The sequence below is a fragment of the Haematobia irritans genome, chromosome 2 (assembly GCF_050003625.1).
Source record: "Haematobia irritans isolate KBUSLIRL chromosome 2, ASM5000362v1, whole genome shotgun sequence".
Lineage (NCBI taxonomy): Eukaryota > Metazoa > Arthropoda > Insecta > Diptera > Muscidae > Haematobia > Haematobia irritans.
Window position 1 is genome coordinate 73,700,536 of NC_134398.1, and position 21,979 is coordinate 73,722,514.

Genomic DNA, 21,979 nt, shown 5'->3' on the forward strand with positions numbered 1-21,979 from the left:
CTGTTAGAGGCCATATATTGACAAAATGTACCAAATTTCAACCGCATCGGATGACTTTTGCTATGTAAATTTATGGACCGATATGGACCAATTTTTGCATGGTTGTTAGATACCATATACTAACACCATGTACCAAATTTCAACTGGATCGGATGAATTTCGCTCCTCCAAGAGGCTCCTGAGGTCAAATCTGGGGATCGGTTTATATGGGAGCTATATATAATTATGAACCGATATGGACCAATTTTTGCATGGTTGTTAGAGACTATATACTAACACCACGTACTAAATTTCAATTGGATCGGATGAATTTTGCTCCTCCAAGAGGCTCGGGAGTTCAAATCTGGGAATCGGTTTATATGGGAGCTATATATAATTATGAACCGATATGGACCAATTTTTGCATGGTTGTTAGAGGCCGTATACTAACATCAGGTACCAAATTTCAACAGGATCGGATGAATTTTGCCCCTCCAAGAGGCTCCGGAGGTCAAATCAGGGGATCGGTTTATATGGGGGCTATATATAATTATGGACCGATATGGACCAATTTTTGCATGGTTGTTAGAGACCGTATACTAACATCAGGTACCACATTTCAACCGGATCGGATGAATTTTTCCCCTCCAAGAGGCTCCGGAGGTCAAATCTGGGGATCGGTTTATATGGGGGCTATATATAATTATGGACCGACATGGACCAATTTTTGCATGGGTGTTAGAGACCGTATACTAAGACCACGTACTAAATTTCAACCGGATCGGATGAATTTTGCTCCTCCAAGAGGCTACGGAGGTCAAATATGGGGATCGGTTTATATGGGAGCTATATATAATTATGGACCGATATGGACCAATTTTTGCATGGTTCTTAGAGGCCGTATACTAACATCAGGTACCAAATTTCAACCGGATCGGATGAATTTTGCTGCTCCGGGAGGCTCCCCGAGCCAAATTTGGGGATCGGTTTATATGGGGGCTATACGTAAACGTGGTCCGATATGGCCGATTTTCAATACCATCCGACCTACATCAATAACAACTACTTGTGCCAAGTTTCAAGTCGATAGCTTGTTTCGTTCGGAAGTTAGCGTGATTTCCACAGACGGACGGACAGCCGGACAGACGGACAGACGGACGGACATGCTTAGATCGACTCAGAATTTCACCACGACCCAGAATATATATACTTTATGGGGTCTTAGAGCAATATTTCGATGTGTTACAAACGGAATGACAAAGTTAATATACCCCCATCCTATGGTGGAGGGTATAAAAAAATCCGCGAGATGATATGCCAAAACTTCAACTTTGGAAACTTCAATATAACACAATAGTTTCTTCACAAGATCTTCCAATTTAAAGACCCGTCATCAGGTTTCATATGTTTCTTAAAGTTTTGTAAACGGATAGAATTTAATGTTTTTCTTTGAGTGTATTAAAGTAGTTAACTCTTCTTCTTTCCAACAATGTGGAACTTATTTGAAATAGAGAGAGATAGAGAATAGAGACGAAGAGAGCGAGAGTATTGTGTAGCGTACCTATCATTTCTCTCTGCAACAATATTGAGGCATGTGTATGTGTGGTTGTCCGTAAAACCAACCTAAGTAGACTTTTACATTTGAATTTTCCCTTTTCGGTAATACTTTCGGTTCATGTTCTTTGTACATATGACACTGATAGACTTGTGTTATGGATAATTTTCCAAAGTATGCAAACGAGACAAACGTTTGTTTTGTACACAGATATTTGGACTTAGGTTCTTTCTCCAAACTCCACAGATATAAGTTCAATATTTAGAGATACGGATATAAGAAATATATAGAGCACAATATAGATATAATATTACGATTTATATCAATTCAATATTGATCAAACTTTATCATTAAATTTTAGCATTTAAATGAAAAAGGATGGAATAAATCTTTCTTTACCTTGGGAAATTTATTTCATGTAGTTGAAAGTTTTGCGAAAAAATTGACATCATTTCATGTTTAGTTTAAACGAACGAAACTATTTGCGATTTAAACTTTTCTGATTATCTTGTAACATCAATCGAGTTTCAATATTGATGAAGTTCACTGTCGTTCTCATATCAGAGTAACAATTTCAACATTTCGAAAAATTATTTCACCATTTCTGAAAGAAAAATCACATCACATTCTCTCATACACTTCATACGCAAATGGTAAATTGTTGTGGCTGCAAATTGTGATAGAAGAATTTTAGTAATCGAACGAGAATAAAAATTATCGAAATGTTATCAAGAAACAGAAGCAAAGAATGGCAATGATGAGATATATGAACGAGGCATTGACGAAACAACGAAAATGACGTTAAAGTGATGAAGGTAGTTAAAACTGTGTACGAAAAATTTTCGTTTCGCTTTTGATCCGCTATTTCTGCCTTAACTTATAACAGGTTGGCTGATAAGTTTCCGGACTCTGCCCCAGGGAAGTCAACAATAATTGATTGGTATGCAAAATTCAAGCGTGGTGAAATGAGCACGGAGGACGGTGAACGCAGTGGACGCTCGAAAGATGTGGTTACCGACGAAAACATCAAAAAAATCCACAAAATGATTTTGAATGACCGTAAAATGAAGTTGATCCACATAGCAGAGGCCTTAAAGATATCAAAGCAAAGTGTTGGTCATATCATTCATCAATATTTGGATATGCAGAAGCTCTGTGCAAAATGGGTGCCGCGCGAGCTCACATTTGACCAAAAACAACAACGTGTTGATGATTCTGAGCGGTGTTTGCAGCTGTTAACTCGTAATACACCCGAGTTTTTCCGTCGATATGTGACAATGGATAAAACATGGCTCCATCACTACACTCCTGAGTTCAATCGACAGTCGGCTGAGTGGACAGCGACCGGTGAACCGTCTCCGAAGAGTGGAAAGACTCAAAAGACCGCTGGAAAATTAATGGCCTCTGTTTTTTTGGGATGCGCATGGAATAATTTTTATCGATAATATTGAGAAGGGAAAACCATCAACAGTGACTATTATATGGCGTTATTGGAGCGTTTGAAGGTCGAAATCGCGGCAAAACGGCCCCATATGAAGAAGAAAAAAAAAAGTGTTGTTTCACCAAGACAACGCACCGTGCCACAAGACATTGAAAACGATGGCAAAAATTCATGAATTGGGCTTCGAATTGTTTCCCCACCCACTGTATTCTCAAGATCTGGCCCCCAGCGACTTTTATTGTTCTCAGACCTCAAAAGGATGCTCGCAGGAAAAAAATTTGCCTGCAATGAAGAGGTGATCGCCGAAACTGAGGCCTATTTTGAGGCAAAACCGAAGGAGTACTACCAAAATGGTATCAACAAATTGGAAGGTCATTATAATCGTTGTATCACTCTTAAAGGGAACTATGTTGAATAATAAAAACGAATTTTGACAGAAAAAATGGGTTTTTCTTTGTTAGACCGGGGACTTATCTGCCGACCTGTTATATCTTGTTTTGTGCCAAATTTCACAATAACGGTTTAAACTTTTGCCCTTTTGCAGATTATGCAACCAAAAAGCAAACCGACTCACGTGTTTCGTTGCAATTTTTTTTTTTCTTGTTACAAAACGAGCTATCAATATTATTCTTTTCTCTTTTTTTGAATTTTTTCTAGAATGCTCACATCTATAATAATAGAAATTTTCTTTTGCGGATTTTTTGGACAGACGGATAGCAGATTTTCCCCTTTGTCGTTTAATTATATATATAATGCATTATTACACAATTTCATTCCTATTGGACATTTTCTATTTTATTTCTGTTGTTATTTATTTTGAAATATTTTAATAAAACTTTGCGGACAGACATATAACCACAATTTCGTTCGACAATTTAATTCTTTAATTGCTCACAATTTGCCACTAGATTTTTTTTTAATTTAGATGTCGTTTTATTTTTCAATTTGGACGTCGATTTGTATACATATATATTTTTTTTAAACAAAATTTTTTTTACATTTCTTCCATAACACTAGTTTCTGTCAAATATGCATCGTATACTTAGCATACATAGAGCAATGTTGCGAGAAATCGTTTTAAACCACTATTTAGAAATTTAAGAATATTATCTTCCTTTTTTTGCGTAATACTTTTTTTCATAATATCCGACTTCTATAATAAAGCCGTAACCGAGATCATACTGAGTTGTGATACTTCTTCTCTGTAGCAGTTACCTCATTTCTCTTTGTGGAATGATCTTCTCTGCTGCTGACTCCTTTTCTCTTGACGAGAGGACCATGTCCTCTCGAAGGACCATGAGCTTCATTTGAATTATTTACTCTTAGAGCAATAATAGACCCTGGTTCCCAAAGGGCTTTCCTTTCGGAAAAGGCCAAGAGTTTTCTCAAAATTCCTTATCGTAAAGCATCATTTGACATTTACGGAATAGGAGAACAAAAACTCTCTGCCAATAAGGAATGCAAATTGGTTCTTTATTCGTCGAGATATAATCTCCGAATACCCATAACTGCAATTGTTCTGCCGAAAGTAACACAAAAGCCACCTCTGTCTCGTGTACGGTTCCAAATCCCAGCGTACTTAGTGAACTTGATTTGGCGGATCCGTCTTTTAACAAGTCCTCACAAAATTGACCTCATTTGTAGGTAATGACTCCGAGAAGTATCTCAATATTGATGGTATCAAGATGAACATCTGTGGAGAAGCATCTGCCTACAATACTGTTTTTGGTTGGGTGCTAAGTGGACCAATGAAAACGGAGCAAGTGCATTCTTTTTCCGCTAATGTTTTGCCTTCTGAACATTCTTCTCTTAATGAGGTTCTCTTAAAATTCTGGGAATTGGAGGATATTCCTACTCCCCACCCTATCTCGGTGGAGGACGAATTCTGCGAAGAATTTTATAGGAGAACTACTGTTCGTGGAACAGATGGCCGATATATGGTACGTTTACCTTTCAGGAAAGAGTTTCCTGATTCCATTAATCTTGGATCGTCGAGATTCATTGCGCTCGGTCAGTTTTCTCGAATGGAACACACTTTGTCAAGTTCAATACAGATCAGTTTCATATGGGTATTTATCATTGGGTCATATGGAAGAGACTTCGTCGGAGGAAGCATTCTCGGAGGGAAAGTGTTACTCATTTTATCCCCCCATCACGCTGTAGTGCGATCCGAACTCAAAAGTACAAAGTTGCGAATTGTGTTTAATGTTTCTAGAAAATCCAAATCTGGATTTTCTCTCAATGATATACTGCTCACTGGCCCTACTCTTCAAACAGACCTTGTATCGACTGTATTGAATTGGAGGAAGTACAGATATGTCTTCAGCGGTGACAAATTTTAGTACACCCAGATGATCGACCATATAAAAGAATTCTTTATCAGCAGTCATCTGATAGCGCAATTAAAGATTCCCAACTATCTACGGTAACGTTTGGTGTAAACTGCGCTCCCTTTTTGGCTATCCGTACTTTGCTTCAGCTCGCATCTGACTGTGAATCACAGTTCCCAAAAGTAGCAAACACACTAAAAAGGAAACTTATGTGGGTGACATACTTTCTGGCGGTTTTTCTTTACAAGAGACAGTAGAGCTTCAAACTCAGTTAATACGTACCCTCAAATCTGCTGGGTTTCCCCTTAAGAAAATTACAACCAATTATGCTCAACTGCTGAATCATTTGCCTCCCGAAGACATGTACGGTTGTGACTTTTTGAAGTTTGACGAATCTAGTTCTACGAAAACTTTAGGCATCAAGTGGAATGGTTTGACTGACCGTTTTTCATATACGTTCAATTTTGTGAAACCAACCCCGAACATTACCAAGCGAAAAGTTCTCTCGGCGGTCGCTCAATTGTTCGACCCGGCAGGTTGGATAACCCCGATTATTACACGCGCCAAAATGCTAATGCAACAGCTATGGCTTGAGGGCTTAGAATGGGATTCTCCCATAGGCGAAGAATCCCACATAACATGGGGAAATCTAATTAACGATTTCTCGCATATCACTGATATAAAAATCCCACGTTGGCTTGGTTATATGCCATCGAATAAAATCTAAATTCATGGATTTTCAGATGCTTCTAAAGCCGCGTACTGCGCATGTGTTTATATTGTGATTAATTCGGATTATGGTTCATGCTCGAACTTATTTATCGCCAAGAGTGAAGTCGCTCCATTGAAAACAATATGTCTACCCCCTCTAGAACTCAACGGAGCTGAGTTACTGGCCAAACTTGTTAATTATGTTTTGTCTGGTTTTGATTTCGAAGTGTGTCAGACATATCTATGGACCGATTCGTCACCTGTATTGGGCTGGTTATCAAAGCTTCCGTGGTCTTGGGAAACGTTTGTTGCTAACCGTACCACACTTATGACAACCCTGCGGACCTTGGTACACGTGGTTGTACACCCCAGGATCTTGTTAACTCGAAGCTATGGTGGAATGGCCCAGCATGGATTACGGCTCCTTCGTCTTCTTGGCCTGAAATGATACCCATAACACATCCGAAACTTGTACAAACACATTCAGAACTTGTACAAATTCTCCATGTTACATCGGAAAATTTCTATGTTTCGGAAAGATTTTCCTCATACAGCAAGGCATTAAGAGTAGTTTGTTACATATTCCGCTTTTATCGTCGGACACATCCGGATACGAAATCTGAAACTATTTTTCCATGTGTGAACCTTGCCAACAATGAAATATTATTTGTGAAGAAGAGATTAATCCTTATATCTTAATTTCGCGAATTCAGAGACGAATATAAGGCCGCGTTAAATGGTAGTCAAGTCCCTAAGTAATCCTCTTTATCTACCTTCAATCCATTTCTTGATAGCGATCAGATTCTTCGTATTAACGGCCGATTGTCACAGTCAACAATCCCATATAACGAACGCCACCCAATGATTCTCCCGGGAAATTCACGGTTTGCCATGGCACATGCAGACTGTAACTTAATGTGCAGAATGGTCCAAACTGAATTTTATATATCCAGGCTAAAACCTCGTATTAAACATATAATTCATAAATGTAAGATCTGCATTTTATTTAGGCATAAGGTGTGTTCACAAATGATGGCACCATTATCCTTCGATCGCTGTATTATTTCACCACGTTTCACATTACTGCAGTAGACTTCGCTGGTCCATTTGACCTAAAGGGATCGTATTTGCGAAATGCCCCTTAAATAAAGGCATATGTCTCCGTGTTCGTTTGTTTCGCCACCAAAGCGGTACACTGGAAACATGTTCAGATTTATCTTCAGCAGCTTTCCAAACCGCTTTTGCGCGATTCGTTGGAAAGCGAGGACTACCCCGAAGGGAAGTATCGGACAATGGTCGGAATTTTGTGGGGGCTAGCACACGCAGAGAAGAAACATGATTGTCACAATCATATTCGAAGAGCAAAATAATATGATAGGAGCTATTTTTGCGGCGACCATGTAACATTTTCACCTGCAACCATGTTGGCTCAGTGAACATGGTTCTATAAAAAATATAATAGTCCTCATCTAAAATGTTATTATATTGATAAAAAGAATTTTGTTTGAATCAAAATGCAATGGTCACTATCTAAAATGTTGTGGTATTCGTCAAAAATGTTTTTCTTCCACTTTAAAGAACATGGTCACAACCTAAAATGTTTTGATCTTTATGAAAAAAAAAACTCTTTTCGTCGTCGAAAAAAGGACGCCACTTGAGAAAAGAAAACACAAAATTAACTTTATTTATCTGTTTTTATTTATTTATAAACTAATTCATTGTTTATTTGTATTTATAAAGTCGTGCAAGCAAACATCACATATTTTTACATACTCTATATTGGTTTAATTTCAACAATAAGTAATCATTCCATATTTACTTCGTGCCTATCAAATGTACCAACACAGACATCATGTAACTGCAAATAAAAATAAATTATACCATATATAAAAATGCAGAACAAAAAATAGGTACATTTTTTCCAATTACACTTTCCTTTTTTGTTTTCACATAAAACCACGTGCCACTTCTGAATAAATAAATTAACACAAAACAAGTAATTCCGTATTCTCCGTCCATTCTGAGAAACAATCAACACACGACTGACGCGCAAAATGAAAATCGTGTGTACCTGCTCAATGTTTTTATAAAATTCTTTTCGCTGCAAAAAAATAAAAAAGTAAATGGTCACGAAAACAATATACATGGTATTTATGGCCATGTAATGGTTCTAGACATGTCTATACGTAAACTATAAAAAACTTTTTCCTCTACAAAAAAGTAAAAAAATTGAATGGTCAGGTACATGATTTTCCCAACCATGCAATGGTCTCAAATTCTATCATTTAAATACTAGAACATGTTTGCGGCATTTGAGAACCATTTCAATGCTTATTGCCAATACATATTTTTCTCCACTCGAAAATTATTTTTACAAAGACAAAATACATGGTTTTCGCGACAATTACATACTCTAGATAGGCATTAAATGGATGTGACAACCATGTCCAAACATGTTTTTTGTGTGCGTGCAGAGCGCTACTCAGAGAATTTTCTCAGTTTATAAAAAACGCTGAAACGATAAATCAAACACATATGCTACTCACGGCTTCGAATGGTGTTTCATCCCGCCTTATGCTCCTCATATGGGAGGATTGTGGGAAGCAGCTGTGAAAAGTTTCAAGTCCCATTTCAGAAGAATAGCGGGGCCCATAGGTTCACTTTTGAACAATTTTCTACGATTTTAGCACGTATAGAAGGATTTCTAAATTCTCGCCCTATATCTCCTCTATCAGAAGGTCCTGCGGACCTTAGTGCACTTACACCAGGACACTTTGACGAACCGATGGGCAAGGCTGAAGGAGCTTCACCACCAATTTGCAGTGCGTTGGAAGGAAGACTACTTGAAATCACTACAGAAGCGGTATAAGTGGAAGACTCCACAAGTTAATGTGAAAATAGGGGATTTAGTCGTAGTAGTAGACGATTTGTTACCCCCTAGTGAATGGCGACTTGGTAGAATTGTAGAAACTCAACCTGGTCAAGACGGGAGAGTTCGGGTTGCCAAGTGCGCACTGCTGCAGGTATAATGAAACGTCCGATAGTAAAATTGTGTTTACTGCCGTATCTGAGTTCTTCTGATTCCGACTAAAAGGAAAACTTCGATAACAAACAATAATTCTTCACACAAGTGGAGCATTGTTTATCCTTTAACCAAATTTTATTTTTTGTCATTACAGAGCAGAAAGTACCCAGCCAAAGCGCGATTCCGATGTATATCGTTGCATGCTGTGTAAACAATTTCACAGCAAACGCGTATGCCGAAGATTCATCAAAATGAAACCGGTAGAGAGATGTCGAACAGTGCGTCAGCTTAAATATTGTGTCAACTACATAGCAAAACGCCACATTGTTGCGTATTGCAAGTCTAAAAACAAATGCCCAAATGTCGCAACTGTCATCACTCCATGCTGCACCCATATAAACCAAAGCTTTATACTACCGGGAAAACTACTAAAGTCAAGACCAAGCTTACTAATCGGAGAAAGCTTCAAAATTGTCAACATACCCAAAACCGAGCCCAGAGACCAAAAAGGAAGATTCGTGGCAATTTGAAGAAAACACCTAACCAACTGGCTACTTCACAACCATTTATAAACCAACACATCATATCGGATGCCATTCGTTCCTTAGCGACAGTACTTTGTGCCTACCACCATTCTAGCCAATTTCAAGCCCGCCCAGCAAAAAAAAGCGTCGCCAAAAAAGTAATGAAAATGTTCTTTTTGGATCCGGAAGTGGTGCAAGATTGACGCAGATGATGAATTTAACATAGGCTTGTCATAGAACGGAAGTCCTCCATTTCAACAGTCGTTGCACTGAATTTGCATCACTTTTTTAGGTGTGATCCGAATTCAATGTTTTGGATGTAAATTAAAAAATTCTGTGATATTTTGTCAAATTAATAATTTTTCACAATTTTTCATAGATTCTAACGCTTGTTGGAAACGCTTGACCTCAAATATTTTTGAAAATTCACAATGTTTTCAGATTGGATTTAGCATTTTTTTTGACAAAATTTAAATGATTTGTACCATTTTATGAATTCTTACTCTGTTTGTAACCTATTTGAAACCAAAAAAGTTAAAATTGCCCATTAAAAATATGAAAAAACAAGTTATAAAAAATTGAATTAAAAGAACTTCCTGGGTAGTTAAAATAAAGAACATAAAATAAAGAAAGTGAACCTTCTGGTAGTGCTTTTAAAGTTGAGCCTTTGGAGAACGTCAATTTTTTTTGCTGGGCGGTGCCATGTCTAAACATGGCTGTTTAGCCTTAGTCATTATATATAGAAATTTGATAGGATTTGAATGAATTAAATTAACTTTAAATGTAACGTAAATACATTTTGAAAGTCATTGAATTTGAAAACGATATATACCAAAACAAGTATCGGCAGGAATGTCAAAAATGCTTAAAAACTTTAGAATGTTCTAAAAATAAAAATAAATGAAGTTGATAGGTTTCTTAGCTAGTGGAAAAGATACAATCTTTCTGTTTTTTGTAAGCCGCGACCCAGGCCACTAGGTGAGAGTTGATCATCTTAAAATAAATTGTAAATTGAAATCTGACCCACTTGTGTTTACTTCTAATTGGCTTTACTTATTGTTTTGGGTTACGATACCTCATTGCTCGAGATATCATTTCCTAACAATATAACTAAACTCTTCTGCTTGACAGTTTCATCCACCAATTATTTCTCCAAACGTCTCGCTTGTGGGAGCTATCCTTCTCTGGGATTGCAAATACAGTCCAAAAACACAACTACAATCTTGGAGCATTGTGTCCAGCTCTCTATACTGTCCACCGTTGATGCTCACTAGACCCTTCTCCATCCCCCCATTTATATTCATAAACTAACGATGAATGTCAATTCTAACTACCGTTAAGTGAATCTATTTCTAGACAAAAGTTCGTCTCCGAAACATGTGCCCGTGTACTGTTCTATAAATAGACATCATTGACTGTATGTGTTAATGAATACATGCAGCCAAGCAAGAAAAGAATAAACAAAGTCACATTTGGTTGTTGATGAGTATAAAAGCTAAGTGGATAGTGTGTTTAGTTAGAAAATTGATGGTACGCGGTTCGATCCTCCTTGCGGACAAAAGGTAAAATTTTATAAAATCATAAAAATAAAATCTAACAAGTATATACGGCCGTAAGTTCGGCCAGGCCGAATCTTATGTACCCTCCACCATGGATTGCGTAGAAACTTCTACGAAAGACTGTCATCCACAATCGAATTACTTGGGTTGTGGTATCTTAAAACTTCTTAACATCGTTTTCTAAATTGTGAGTTAGTCCATACGTGGTATATATTAGACAAAAAAGGTATGTATAGGTAAGTCTACAAATAATTACGAATCGATATGGACTTTTGCACGGTACGTAGAGAGCCAGAATTGAAATATGTGGGCTATATACAATTATGAACTTGATATTGACCAATTTTTGTGTGATTGGGGATCGATTTATCTGAGGGTTATATATAACTATAGACCGATATGGACCTAGTTAGGCATAGTTGTTAACGGCCATATACTAGCACAATGTACCAAATTTCAACTGACTCGGATGAAATTTGCTCCTCCAAGAGGCTCCAAAACCAAACCTCGGGATCGGTTTATAAGGGGGCTATATATGATTATGGACTGATATGGACCACATTTGGTAAATTTCAACCAAATCGGATGAATTTTGCTTCTCCAAAAGGCACCGGAGTTCAAATCTGGGGATGGGTTTATATGGGGGCTATATATAATTATGGACTGATATGAACCAATTCCTGCATGGTTGTTGGATACCATATACTAACATCACGTACCAAATTTCAACCGAATCGGATGAATTTTGCTCTTCCAAGGGGCTCCGGGGGTCAAATCTGGGGATCGGTTTATATGGGGAACCAATTTTTGCATGGTTGTTAGAGACCATATAATAACACCATGTACCAAATTTCAGCCGGATCGGATGAAATTTCTTCTCTTAGAGGATTCGCAAGCTAATTTTGGGGGTCCGTTTATATGGGGGCTATACGTAAAAGTGGACCGATATGGCCCATTTGCAATACCATCCGACCTACATCAATAACAACTACTTGTGCCAAGTTTCAAAATAAATAGGACTGGGACTTGGTTATTTTTTATCCAATACAGTCGGTAAAGGTTACCATATAAAAACAATCCAGCTAATATAGGACAAATATTAAACAAAAAATATGCATTTTACCACACAATTTTTTAACACAGCCAATAAATATTTACAATCTTTGTTATATTCTACTGGCAACTTTTTGTATCACCAAGTTTAAAATTTTCACAAGTTCAAAAAATTGATTTTGTGCGTGAGATTTCGGTCATTTGCCCCATAGTGCATCGCTCCAATTTATTTCTATTTGGTTCCTTGAGGCTCTTGATGGCTATTTTTTATACTATTTAACCTATAATTCAAAATCTCTTAATTCATTCTACCTCGGAGGTTAATTGTGGTCACCTCTTCGGGAGATAATAATGCCCTTAAACTTTTCCAGTAAAAGAGCGATAATGTCCTTGCTTGTGTGTCGCGTAGCTCCGTCTTTTTGAAAGTAAGCTTTGTCCAGATCCTTAATCATCTTTCGATCGCGCAATCCATTTGCTGTAACTGTTGATCCAACCTCATTGTCAAACATGTAAGGTCCACTGACTTTATAGTTTTTCAATACGCTGTTGTAGCCGGTATTGTTTCATTAGTAGGTTAGGTGGCAGCCCGATGTATCAGGCTCACTTAGACTATTCAGTCCATTGTGATATAGCAGAGTCCGAACGGCGTTCCACATTGCAGTGAAACCACTTAGAGAAGCTTTGAAACCCTCAGAAATGTCACCAGCATTACTGAGGTGGGATAATCCACCGCTGAAAAACTTTTTGGTGTCCGGTCGAAGCAGGAATCGAACCCACGACCATGTGTATGCAGGGCGGGCATGCTAACCATTGCACCACGGTGGCTCCTTGTCATTCCATTAGTTGGCGTAGTTTCTTCTTGTCAAATGTCAAAGTATAAAAATCCAAAGTGAGAGCTTTCGAAATGACGGACGATTCAAGATAACAGCTCTTGATGGAAAACACTTCATAGGTTAGGTTGGTTACCGACAGTCGCTATGGTTGTGTTACGCACTTGGACTTTTCAGGACCCAGATATATATCTATCTTCTCTTGATTGGTTCATAAGATTCGCTGTACCTTCCGGAATTACCTGTCATGATCCGTCCCTTACATCGTCTGTGATATAGACAGATTAAGTCCCTTTGCCTAGAATCTTAACTCAGCCGTGTATAGTAAACAACACCTTAATGACGGTTGAATATCTTATGACGTTTTCCTCTCAGCACATGATGCGATCTAAATCCAATTTTTCTATTCTTTAACATTTGTATCTACCCAGTCCTTTATACACCCACTGAACTGAAATATGTATAAGGATGTGATGTCACCGACATGACAACGTTGTTGAAAACTTTTTCGATATATACAGCTAGAATATACCTGGTTACAGCAGTCTCCACAAACCGACTTTTAGATACAACCTTTTTTATATAAATGAGCTCTGCTTGATTCTGTGTTAAGCTTAATGATATGGGATCCGCTTTATTGGCGGCAGGCAATATTGGGCGCTATAAATTTAAAATCCGTATTACTTGAAGTACGTTCTCTATATTTGGTTAGGATTCGAATATAATGGTTAAACATTTGTGAAATTATGCGCTTAGGAGATTTATGGCTTATCTTTCCGGGAGTGGCGAGCTTTTTCAGGAGCATTTCCTGGGAATTAGATAAGGGAATTCCCCAAAATTGCATTGCTTTAGAAGTTGTGCCTTGGAAGTTCATCTGGAAAAAGAAATTAGAAATATAATTTTTTTCTCCAATTTCTCTTTTTATTCTTATCAGTATTTCTTCGCTTCCATCGGTGGTTGAACCTGGGAATTAATTGATCCAATCAATTTTTTAATTGAAGTGTCTTCAATCAAAGAAATAATAGTATCAATTAAAAAATTAATTGATCCAATTAAAAAAATAATTGATACTATTAATTTTTGTGATTGAGTTTTGTGTCAATTAAAACATTTGTTGAATCAATTAAATTTTTAATTGAATATTTTTTAAAACTCAATTAAAATTTTAATTGGAAAAATATTCGTGAAATTTTTTTGTGTACTCAGCCACAAAAGCCATTGAATACGATGCATCAAAACGTATATTGAAATATTTGTGATATGAACCTAATATGGCAACTCTGCATTACATTCTAACTACTTCCTGAGATGTTCTTTATTATTATGAACGAAAAAATAAATAACGCTGGTTCAAATCTCACCAGCGGAAATTTTTTTATCAAATATTTTTCTAGAAATTTATTTTTTATATTATACATCGTTTTACATCGGCATACATTTTTGTATAAATATATTTTTTCCATTAAATATATTTTTTCCTTCTCAAAAGAACTTCTATGCAAGTGAAAAAGTCAAATGGCATAGGTCCAAATCCCAGCGAGAATGAAATTGAATTTTTTATTATTATTTTTTATATTATTTATTGATTTTCTATTTTTTTTTTTTTGTGAAATTTAATTGTCCAAAACTTAAATTTTCACTTGAAATAGCCTAATCGCGCACTTTGTAATAATTGTCAAAAGGATTTCATCGGAAGTGGACAAAAACCAATGGGGGATCCCGAGATGAGCTTTGAAAGAAATGTTTGTGGACTTGACCAAAACGACTGCATCGGAGGAAGTGGGAAAAATCGATGGGGAATCCGTGATACGCTTTAAAAGATGTTTATGGAACAACTTCCAATTTCTTTTTACTGAGTTTTTATATATTAAATTTATTCAATATTTCGACCCCACTCGGTGGTCATCATCTGCAATATTCTACAAAAGAACATCGAAAACATATCACATTCACAATTATATTTCATATATTGTAATACAAATTACAAAAAAAGAAAGAAAAAAGAAAAATGTTACTTATTCAGAAAGTTAATTTCCATAAAAATAGAAAAATAATTGTATAATTAGATATAATGCATTTGGACGTCAATTGCCTGTTTCGGTATCAGGCTAACATGAAATAGAAAAAACCAAAATATTTTCATATTCTAAATATGTCAGTATTAAACAATCATGTTCATTATCATACAAATAAATTAAATCATATTCCTTTTTTGAAGAAAACAAAAACAAGCTAAATATAATAAGAAGCTCACTGCTGCAAATCTCAATGGTAATTTTAACATGTAATTGTTTACAATTTATTGCATTTGAACAAGTTGTACACCATTTTCCCTGTATTTTGTTCCTGTCCCTAATTTTCATTTTGGATTTAGTGGAAGAAATATAACGTTAATATTCAGTTCTTAAATAGCAGCAATAGTCTCATTCACGTACATCCTGTCCATTTTCCACTTTCCCATTTTCACTCAAACGAGGACACATTCACATCCTAATACAAATCGATGAGGAATATTAGCTAGAGCACGATTTCAACGAATATGCTACGAGAAACAGTAGTGTGAATGCGCAAAATAAAAATAATTAAGGCAAGAGTATAACTAAATACGCCAAAGTATGCAAAAATAAACCAGCCGAAGAAAAAAAATACAACACTGAAGACATTCACACACATATTAATAAAATAGCAGCAACAACAACTGAAGCAATAACAACAACAAAACCGAATGAACAGAACAAAACATCCAGAATGAAAATTGCGAAATCCTATTATGAATCCATTAGATACGCTTGCACGCACCACGAACATAAATACGAGAGTGACATAAACACACTCGTATAATTACAACACGACACTAAACGAACAAAATGAGCAAATACACCATGGCCACTGTCGTTTCAAATGAGTGTACAACGAGAGCAAAAGTCTATAAAGGGCGATGGGGGAGATGTGAAGAGTGGAGGAGTTTATTCAAGAGAATAAACCTTACATCAACCACCCACTAGAAAGAGAGTTATAATAAATAAGGCTCGACTATGTTGGCATTACACGAAAACCAGATAAATTTTACCCCATTACTTACTACTGGGACTTATGCACTGTGGCATCTAAGGTCAAAATTATGAAAACACAATAAGAGAATGTGCAGAGCGGCTCCCAGTAAAAATTCACATTACCGAATATTTTTTTCAAAATTTATAAACAATTACGTTTAAATGGAAAGGATATGTCCTGTGAGAAAAGTACTTCTGTGCAGCATTGCCAAGAGCTATTTTTTAATATGAATAGTTAATGTAGAATATTTAGTACATTGTTAAAAATTTGTTTGTTAAATTTACAAAATTCACTGAAATCTGAATAAATATGTAAATGAATTCTTTCGATGTATACAATTCCACACATCTTGAATCGGGTCTTTCGAAAATTTGCGAAAAAGCTTACAATTACACTCTTTCTGTTTTGTTTTTACAATTAGGATGTGTACCCTTCAAATTTGTCTATAAATGGATGTAAGCCGACTGCCAAAACTATGTGGCCCGGAGGAAAGTGCGTTTGCTTCGAAAACGGATAATTCGTGCATCAATTCTTCCCTCCAACAGAAGGTAAAATTATATAAAACTAAGAAATCTAATAGAGGTTTACACCTTGTTTGTATTACAGAAGAGCAAGATGACGAAACAAATCACGTAGAAATGAGGAACTCAGCAAAAAAATTTGGAAGTTCTTCCAAAGGCACAACTTTAAAAGCACTTCCAGAAGATGCACTCCCAATGATGTTCTTTATTTTATCTACCCAGGAAGTTCTTTTAATTCAATTTTTTAACTTGGTTTTTCCTTACTTTTAATGGGTAATTTTAACTTAACTTGTTTCAAATAGGTTAAAAACAGAGTAAAAATTCATAAAATGGTACAAATCATTTAAATTTTGTCGGAAAAAATGCTAAATCCAATCTTAAAAAATATCGTGAATTTTTGAAAATATTTGAGGTCAAACATTTCCGACAAGCGTTAGAATCCATTAAAAATTATAAAATATTATAAAAATTACTTATTTGACAAAATATCACAGAATTTTTTAATTTACATCCAAAACATTGAATTCGGATCACACCTAAAGAAGTAATGCAAATTCAGTGCAACGGCTGTTGAAATGGAGGACTTCCGTCCTATGACAACCCATGTTAAATTCATCGCTTCTGCGTCAATTTTGCACCACTTCCGGATCCAAAAAGAACATTTTCATTACTTTTTTGGCGACGATACGGGAAGTCCAATACCGAAGATACGGGAAGTCCAATTCCAGCAGGTGGTGCAGATAATAAAAAAAACAGTTTTTTCTTTGGGAGTGAGACTCCATAAGATTTTTTTCTTTCCAGGTAAATATGTCGTTTACATGAATATTCTGAATTTTTCTTCCAAACATGTACTTGGCTGTATTCAATTATAGAATGTATAAAATATTCAATTATATACATTTTTAAATTTTTTTATAATAAAAAGCATAAAACCTCTTTCAGAGTGTATTTTTATAATTGCCTTGCTGATTGCCTTCGTAATAAATACAATTACGATTGTATAGGTTAAAAAATTTAATAAACATTTTACTCAGTTCAATTACGACTGTAACATAATTGAAAAAGCATGATATATACTTCAAATACTATTGCATTTGGATGTAGTACTATATCATTTGGATATTTTGACAAATTCTCAACACACTCAACACAAATATTCCTTCATTTGAAAATAATTTTATCACAACCTTACAATTTGGGTAATTGGATTTATAACTTTTGTAATAAGCTGAAAATCAAATACAAAAATAATTGAAATCACAAGTTTTGTATTTGATTCAATTATTCACTTTTCTGTGTACATATGGATAATAAACTCTAAACAAAATTCAATAATTCTTTTATGACTATGCAAATTATGCCCACTGTTAGACTGTCCATATTCAAATATGGACAGTCTGTAGTCGTAACTTCTAACGTATCCTTAGTATTTGTCCCTGGTATACATACACACATGCAGAGTGCTTGCACTCCTCTTTAATACGAGTAATACATCTGCACTAGTGTATGTTCTGATATTCGAATTTACCCTTTAACCGCATTAATCCTAATATCTAGTTGTACCATGAACTGGGTGTCTTAAATTAAAGTCCTCATTGGAGCTTAGACAAAAGTATAAGAACTTGAAAGAGGTTAACAAAATTTTATTTAAGATTATCATTGATCAAAAACTATTTTAAAATAAGGGTTCAATACACATAGACTTGTTTTGTTTTATGTATGATATGTGCATTGTATTAGCAGAATCAAGTCATCTACACGTGCATGAACAAAATAAATATACTGTGGTGGACATAACAAAAATGCGTCATCCCACTTTGTTGCAAGAAAAGTGCAAAAATGTTTAAGGGCAACGGCATGTTCTTTCGCAAATTAGATTGATTTTAGTGAGAAGTATATTCATAATTATTAATTAATAAAACCCACGAATGTTCGTTACTCACGCGTGAGTCGTGCATCACTTTGATGATGAACCCGCTTACAATTTAGTGAACTATGAATAGTTTAATAACGCTCTCGATTTTAATCATGCTCAAGTTTTCAATTAGGCTCCCCAGGTAAATTACTCATACAATTCTACGGTTGTCCCTATATCTAATAAGGAATACAACATTATTGGCATTGACGAAGGCTTATCAATACTTATTCACACTTACGTACGTAAATAAATGAGTCAGTCATTAATATTAATATTATGTAAATTGCTGCATGCAATTTACATAATATTAAGCACATTTTTTCAAATAATGAAATTTTAATTAGAAGAAAGTTTACAATTTGAGAATTTTGCGTCTTTGGCTTAACGAAGATAAATTTGAAGATTCTACCTATGAAGACTAGATCAGATTCTGGATTTAGAGCCACCATTTTTGTTTGAGTTTTGAAGGAATCATAAACATCTCGTGTAAGTGTGCAAGAAAATTATGAAATAACGCTTTTATTTGAAATCTAAAATCTGTAGATTTTTACTCCCATTATTCAAATGATTAGAAAAAGTACTATCTGAAAATTTTACATTCAGTTTCAAGCATTTTTATGATCAGTCTGCCTTCTATACCCTCAAGAAGTGAAATCTATATGGTCTATTGGAGGCCTTACCAAATGGGCCGATAAAAACTAAATCCGTTACTATTTCAGGCAAATCGGATAAAAATCGGATAAAAAACCAAGGAGTTAATTTGGGTGATCAGTCTATATGGGTGCTACGCCAAAAACACATGCACCGATACACACCAAATTCAGCACACCTAATAGTGGTTCTGAAAAACCTACAGAATGTAGACACCAAATCGGAGGGCGGGTTTATAACGGGGATATATTAAAATCTGTACCGATACGAATAAAATTTCAGCAAAACCACGCTCACGAAAAAATAAGATTTAATTCATACTAGTATGTTAACTGAAATTAATTTAGCTCCCGAACTATATTCTATTGTTTCAAGTACAATGTGAACGCAGTACCGGAAGGCGTATACTTCACATAATATGTTACCAATAAAAAATAAAAAACATACGCCCCCATGAACTCAATGGACCGATCAGTATGAAATAGAGGTGTGTACGTAAGTGATATTCCACGCACGATGGAACATTTTCTATTTACACACAATACTCACATATCGAAATATATTGACTCACGACAACTTCGGTTACCCATATACATATATTTCAGGGACTCACGAGAAATTAAGAATTAAACACAAGTTCGTCGACAATAATAATGTGTTAGGCTTTATTAAATATATGGTAATCCTTAGAATCCAAAAAACCAGCTGGATTTCAATCTTAGTTTCGGCCGAATATCAAATTTGTGAATGTGCAAACTGTAATTTTGTATCTTAAAATTTAAGTTGAACTAAGGGACTAATTGCTTTGAAAACTTTATATTAGATCCATTAAACCTAGGACTAATTTAAACTATTATAATGTGTGGAATTGGAATACTTACTCGTTGTGCGGTATATCCTCATCCTGATCACCGGCAATGGTGAAAATATTTAAGTTGAAAATCAAAAGACCCAAAAATATGGTGAGTACACAAATTTGCTTACGCTCCATTATGACAGAACGTTAATGGTTGTTAATGATGACGTTGCTGCTGTAGCCGAAAACCACGACGGGTTTAACGATGACGTCGACGATGGTCGATACAAAAAAACAGAAACAATCAGTGATAACGGAACATCAATTGGAATCAATTATTGGATTTTGGTGTTGTTGTTTTTATGGAGATGTGAGTTTTTTGTTGTTGTTTGTTATGGTTTGTCTCTGAAACGACCTATGAACTATTTGCCTTACTCATTAACAATAGTAGGTTTTGTTGGTTGCTATTGTATAGAGGTATTATTGTTACACGGTAAACACACGAATCACACACACAGAGCCATATACACATACATACATAATACTCAATTACATGAATGATTTTTTATATGTTTTAAGGCTACAAAGCGTAATAAGACAAAAGCACCTAGCGAATGATATCGAAATATGAACTGATAGACTTTGGTGTTATATTGTTCTGTAAAATATGGAGGCCAATGTAGATAGGAATCACTATTTTCTTATTTAATTCACTAAAATTTTACTTTCAGGGCTTGTAGTAGCAATATGGTTTTCTCCCTTTCTCAGGCAATATTTATTGCGATATGTTTATGATTCTTTTGTTTTTATTGTCAGTGCCCATTACTGTGTTATATATTAGTATAAGAATTTATTCTTTTTTCGTTTTATTTTTTATGGTGTTTCACTATACAAGCCAACACTTTTTCTAGACTGATTAACTGTAAAAATAATCATTAAACTGTACACTGATGTTTGTTTGTTTTTTTTTTGTGAAAGAGAGACAGACACTGTCAATGCACAGGATTACAAGTGCATAAAATTAATCCCCGTTCCGGCCTCAAATTTACATCGTCGGCATCATACTTGTGGCTGAGTGAGATTTTAATCGATCGTTGGCCAATAATTTATTAACAATGTCGTCTTTTTGTTGTATTTTAGCGTTGTGTTTCAAAGTCTCCTGCTAGTATTTTGTTTATCAATTTATTTGTTCCCGTAATTAATGGTCCATGCTCATTTGTTTGTCACCGGGTAATTGTTGCTGTCGTTGAATATACGCTGGATGAGTGATTTCATTTATTTTTATTTCAGCCATCATTGTTTTATCCTTTGATTCTTTTTGCATATGCTGGTATTGCTTTCTTGATTGTTTTTTAATGTCAAAATATTATATTGTATCGTTATCACTGTAGATATTTCTGAAATGTACTTGCGATTGGATTTCGTTCTTTTGATATGTTGATATATCTGTAAATGACAAAAAAGCGGTAACATTCATTAGATTAGGGACATATAAATAAAGGATACTTAGTATTAAATAGATGGAATGACGAATGATACTGAATATGAAAAAAAATTTCACCAAGACTGGCCAATGAAAGGCCCCAAAAATTGTCAAAACTTTTGTTCAAAATAGTAAAAGCATTTAACCCATTATTCTGGTTTCTTATTCAAACAGTTACAACGAAAAATTTAAAAATACGTTGCTTTCTGCACTGTGTAGGATTCAGATATACAGATTTGAGACCAGATATATGACAATTTAAATTGATCAATCTTTTATTAGATAAAAACATGGACGGAGTCTATTACACTACTTCATGCAAAATATCATTCACAAACAATCAATAGCTTGTCAATACAGTAATTAGCCCTGGGTGAGTTGCAAGAATTTATTTTAGAAAAATTTATTAATTTATTGTAAGATATACATTTTTTTAACTCTTTGATAAATTTTTAAAATTCAATTATATGCAAATATGTATGATATTTTACTAAACAAGACATGTTTCGTTGCAATTTCTCCCACATTCTAAAACAAAGTAATATAAAA

At 35.2% G+C, this 21,979-nt stretch overlaps 1 protein-coding gene across 1 annotated transcript in view; it reads right to left on the reverse strand.

Moving 5' to 3' along the window:
- The window catches only part of stol (voltage-dependent calcium channel subunit stolid), a 286,854-nt gene extending 265,842 nt beyond the window's left edge, over nucleotides 1-21,012 (reverse strand). The window contains exon 1 of the mRNA XM_075295293.1: nucleotides 20,033-21,012. Coding sequence (XP_075151408.1) covers nucleotides 20,033-20,142 — 110 coding nt within the window. The 5' untranslated portion in view covers nucleotides 20,143-21,012. The remainder of the gene's footprint in view (nucleotides 1-20,032) is intronic.
- Nucleotides 21,013-21,979: the final 967 nt, after the last annotated feature.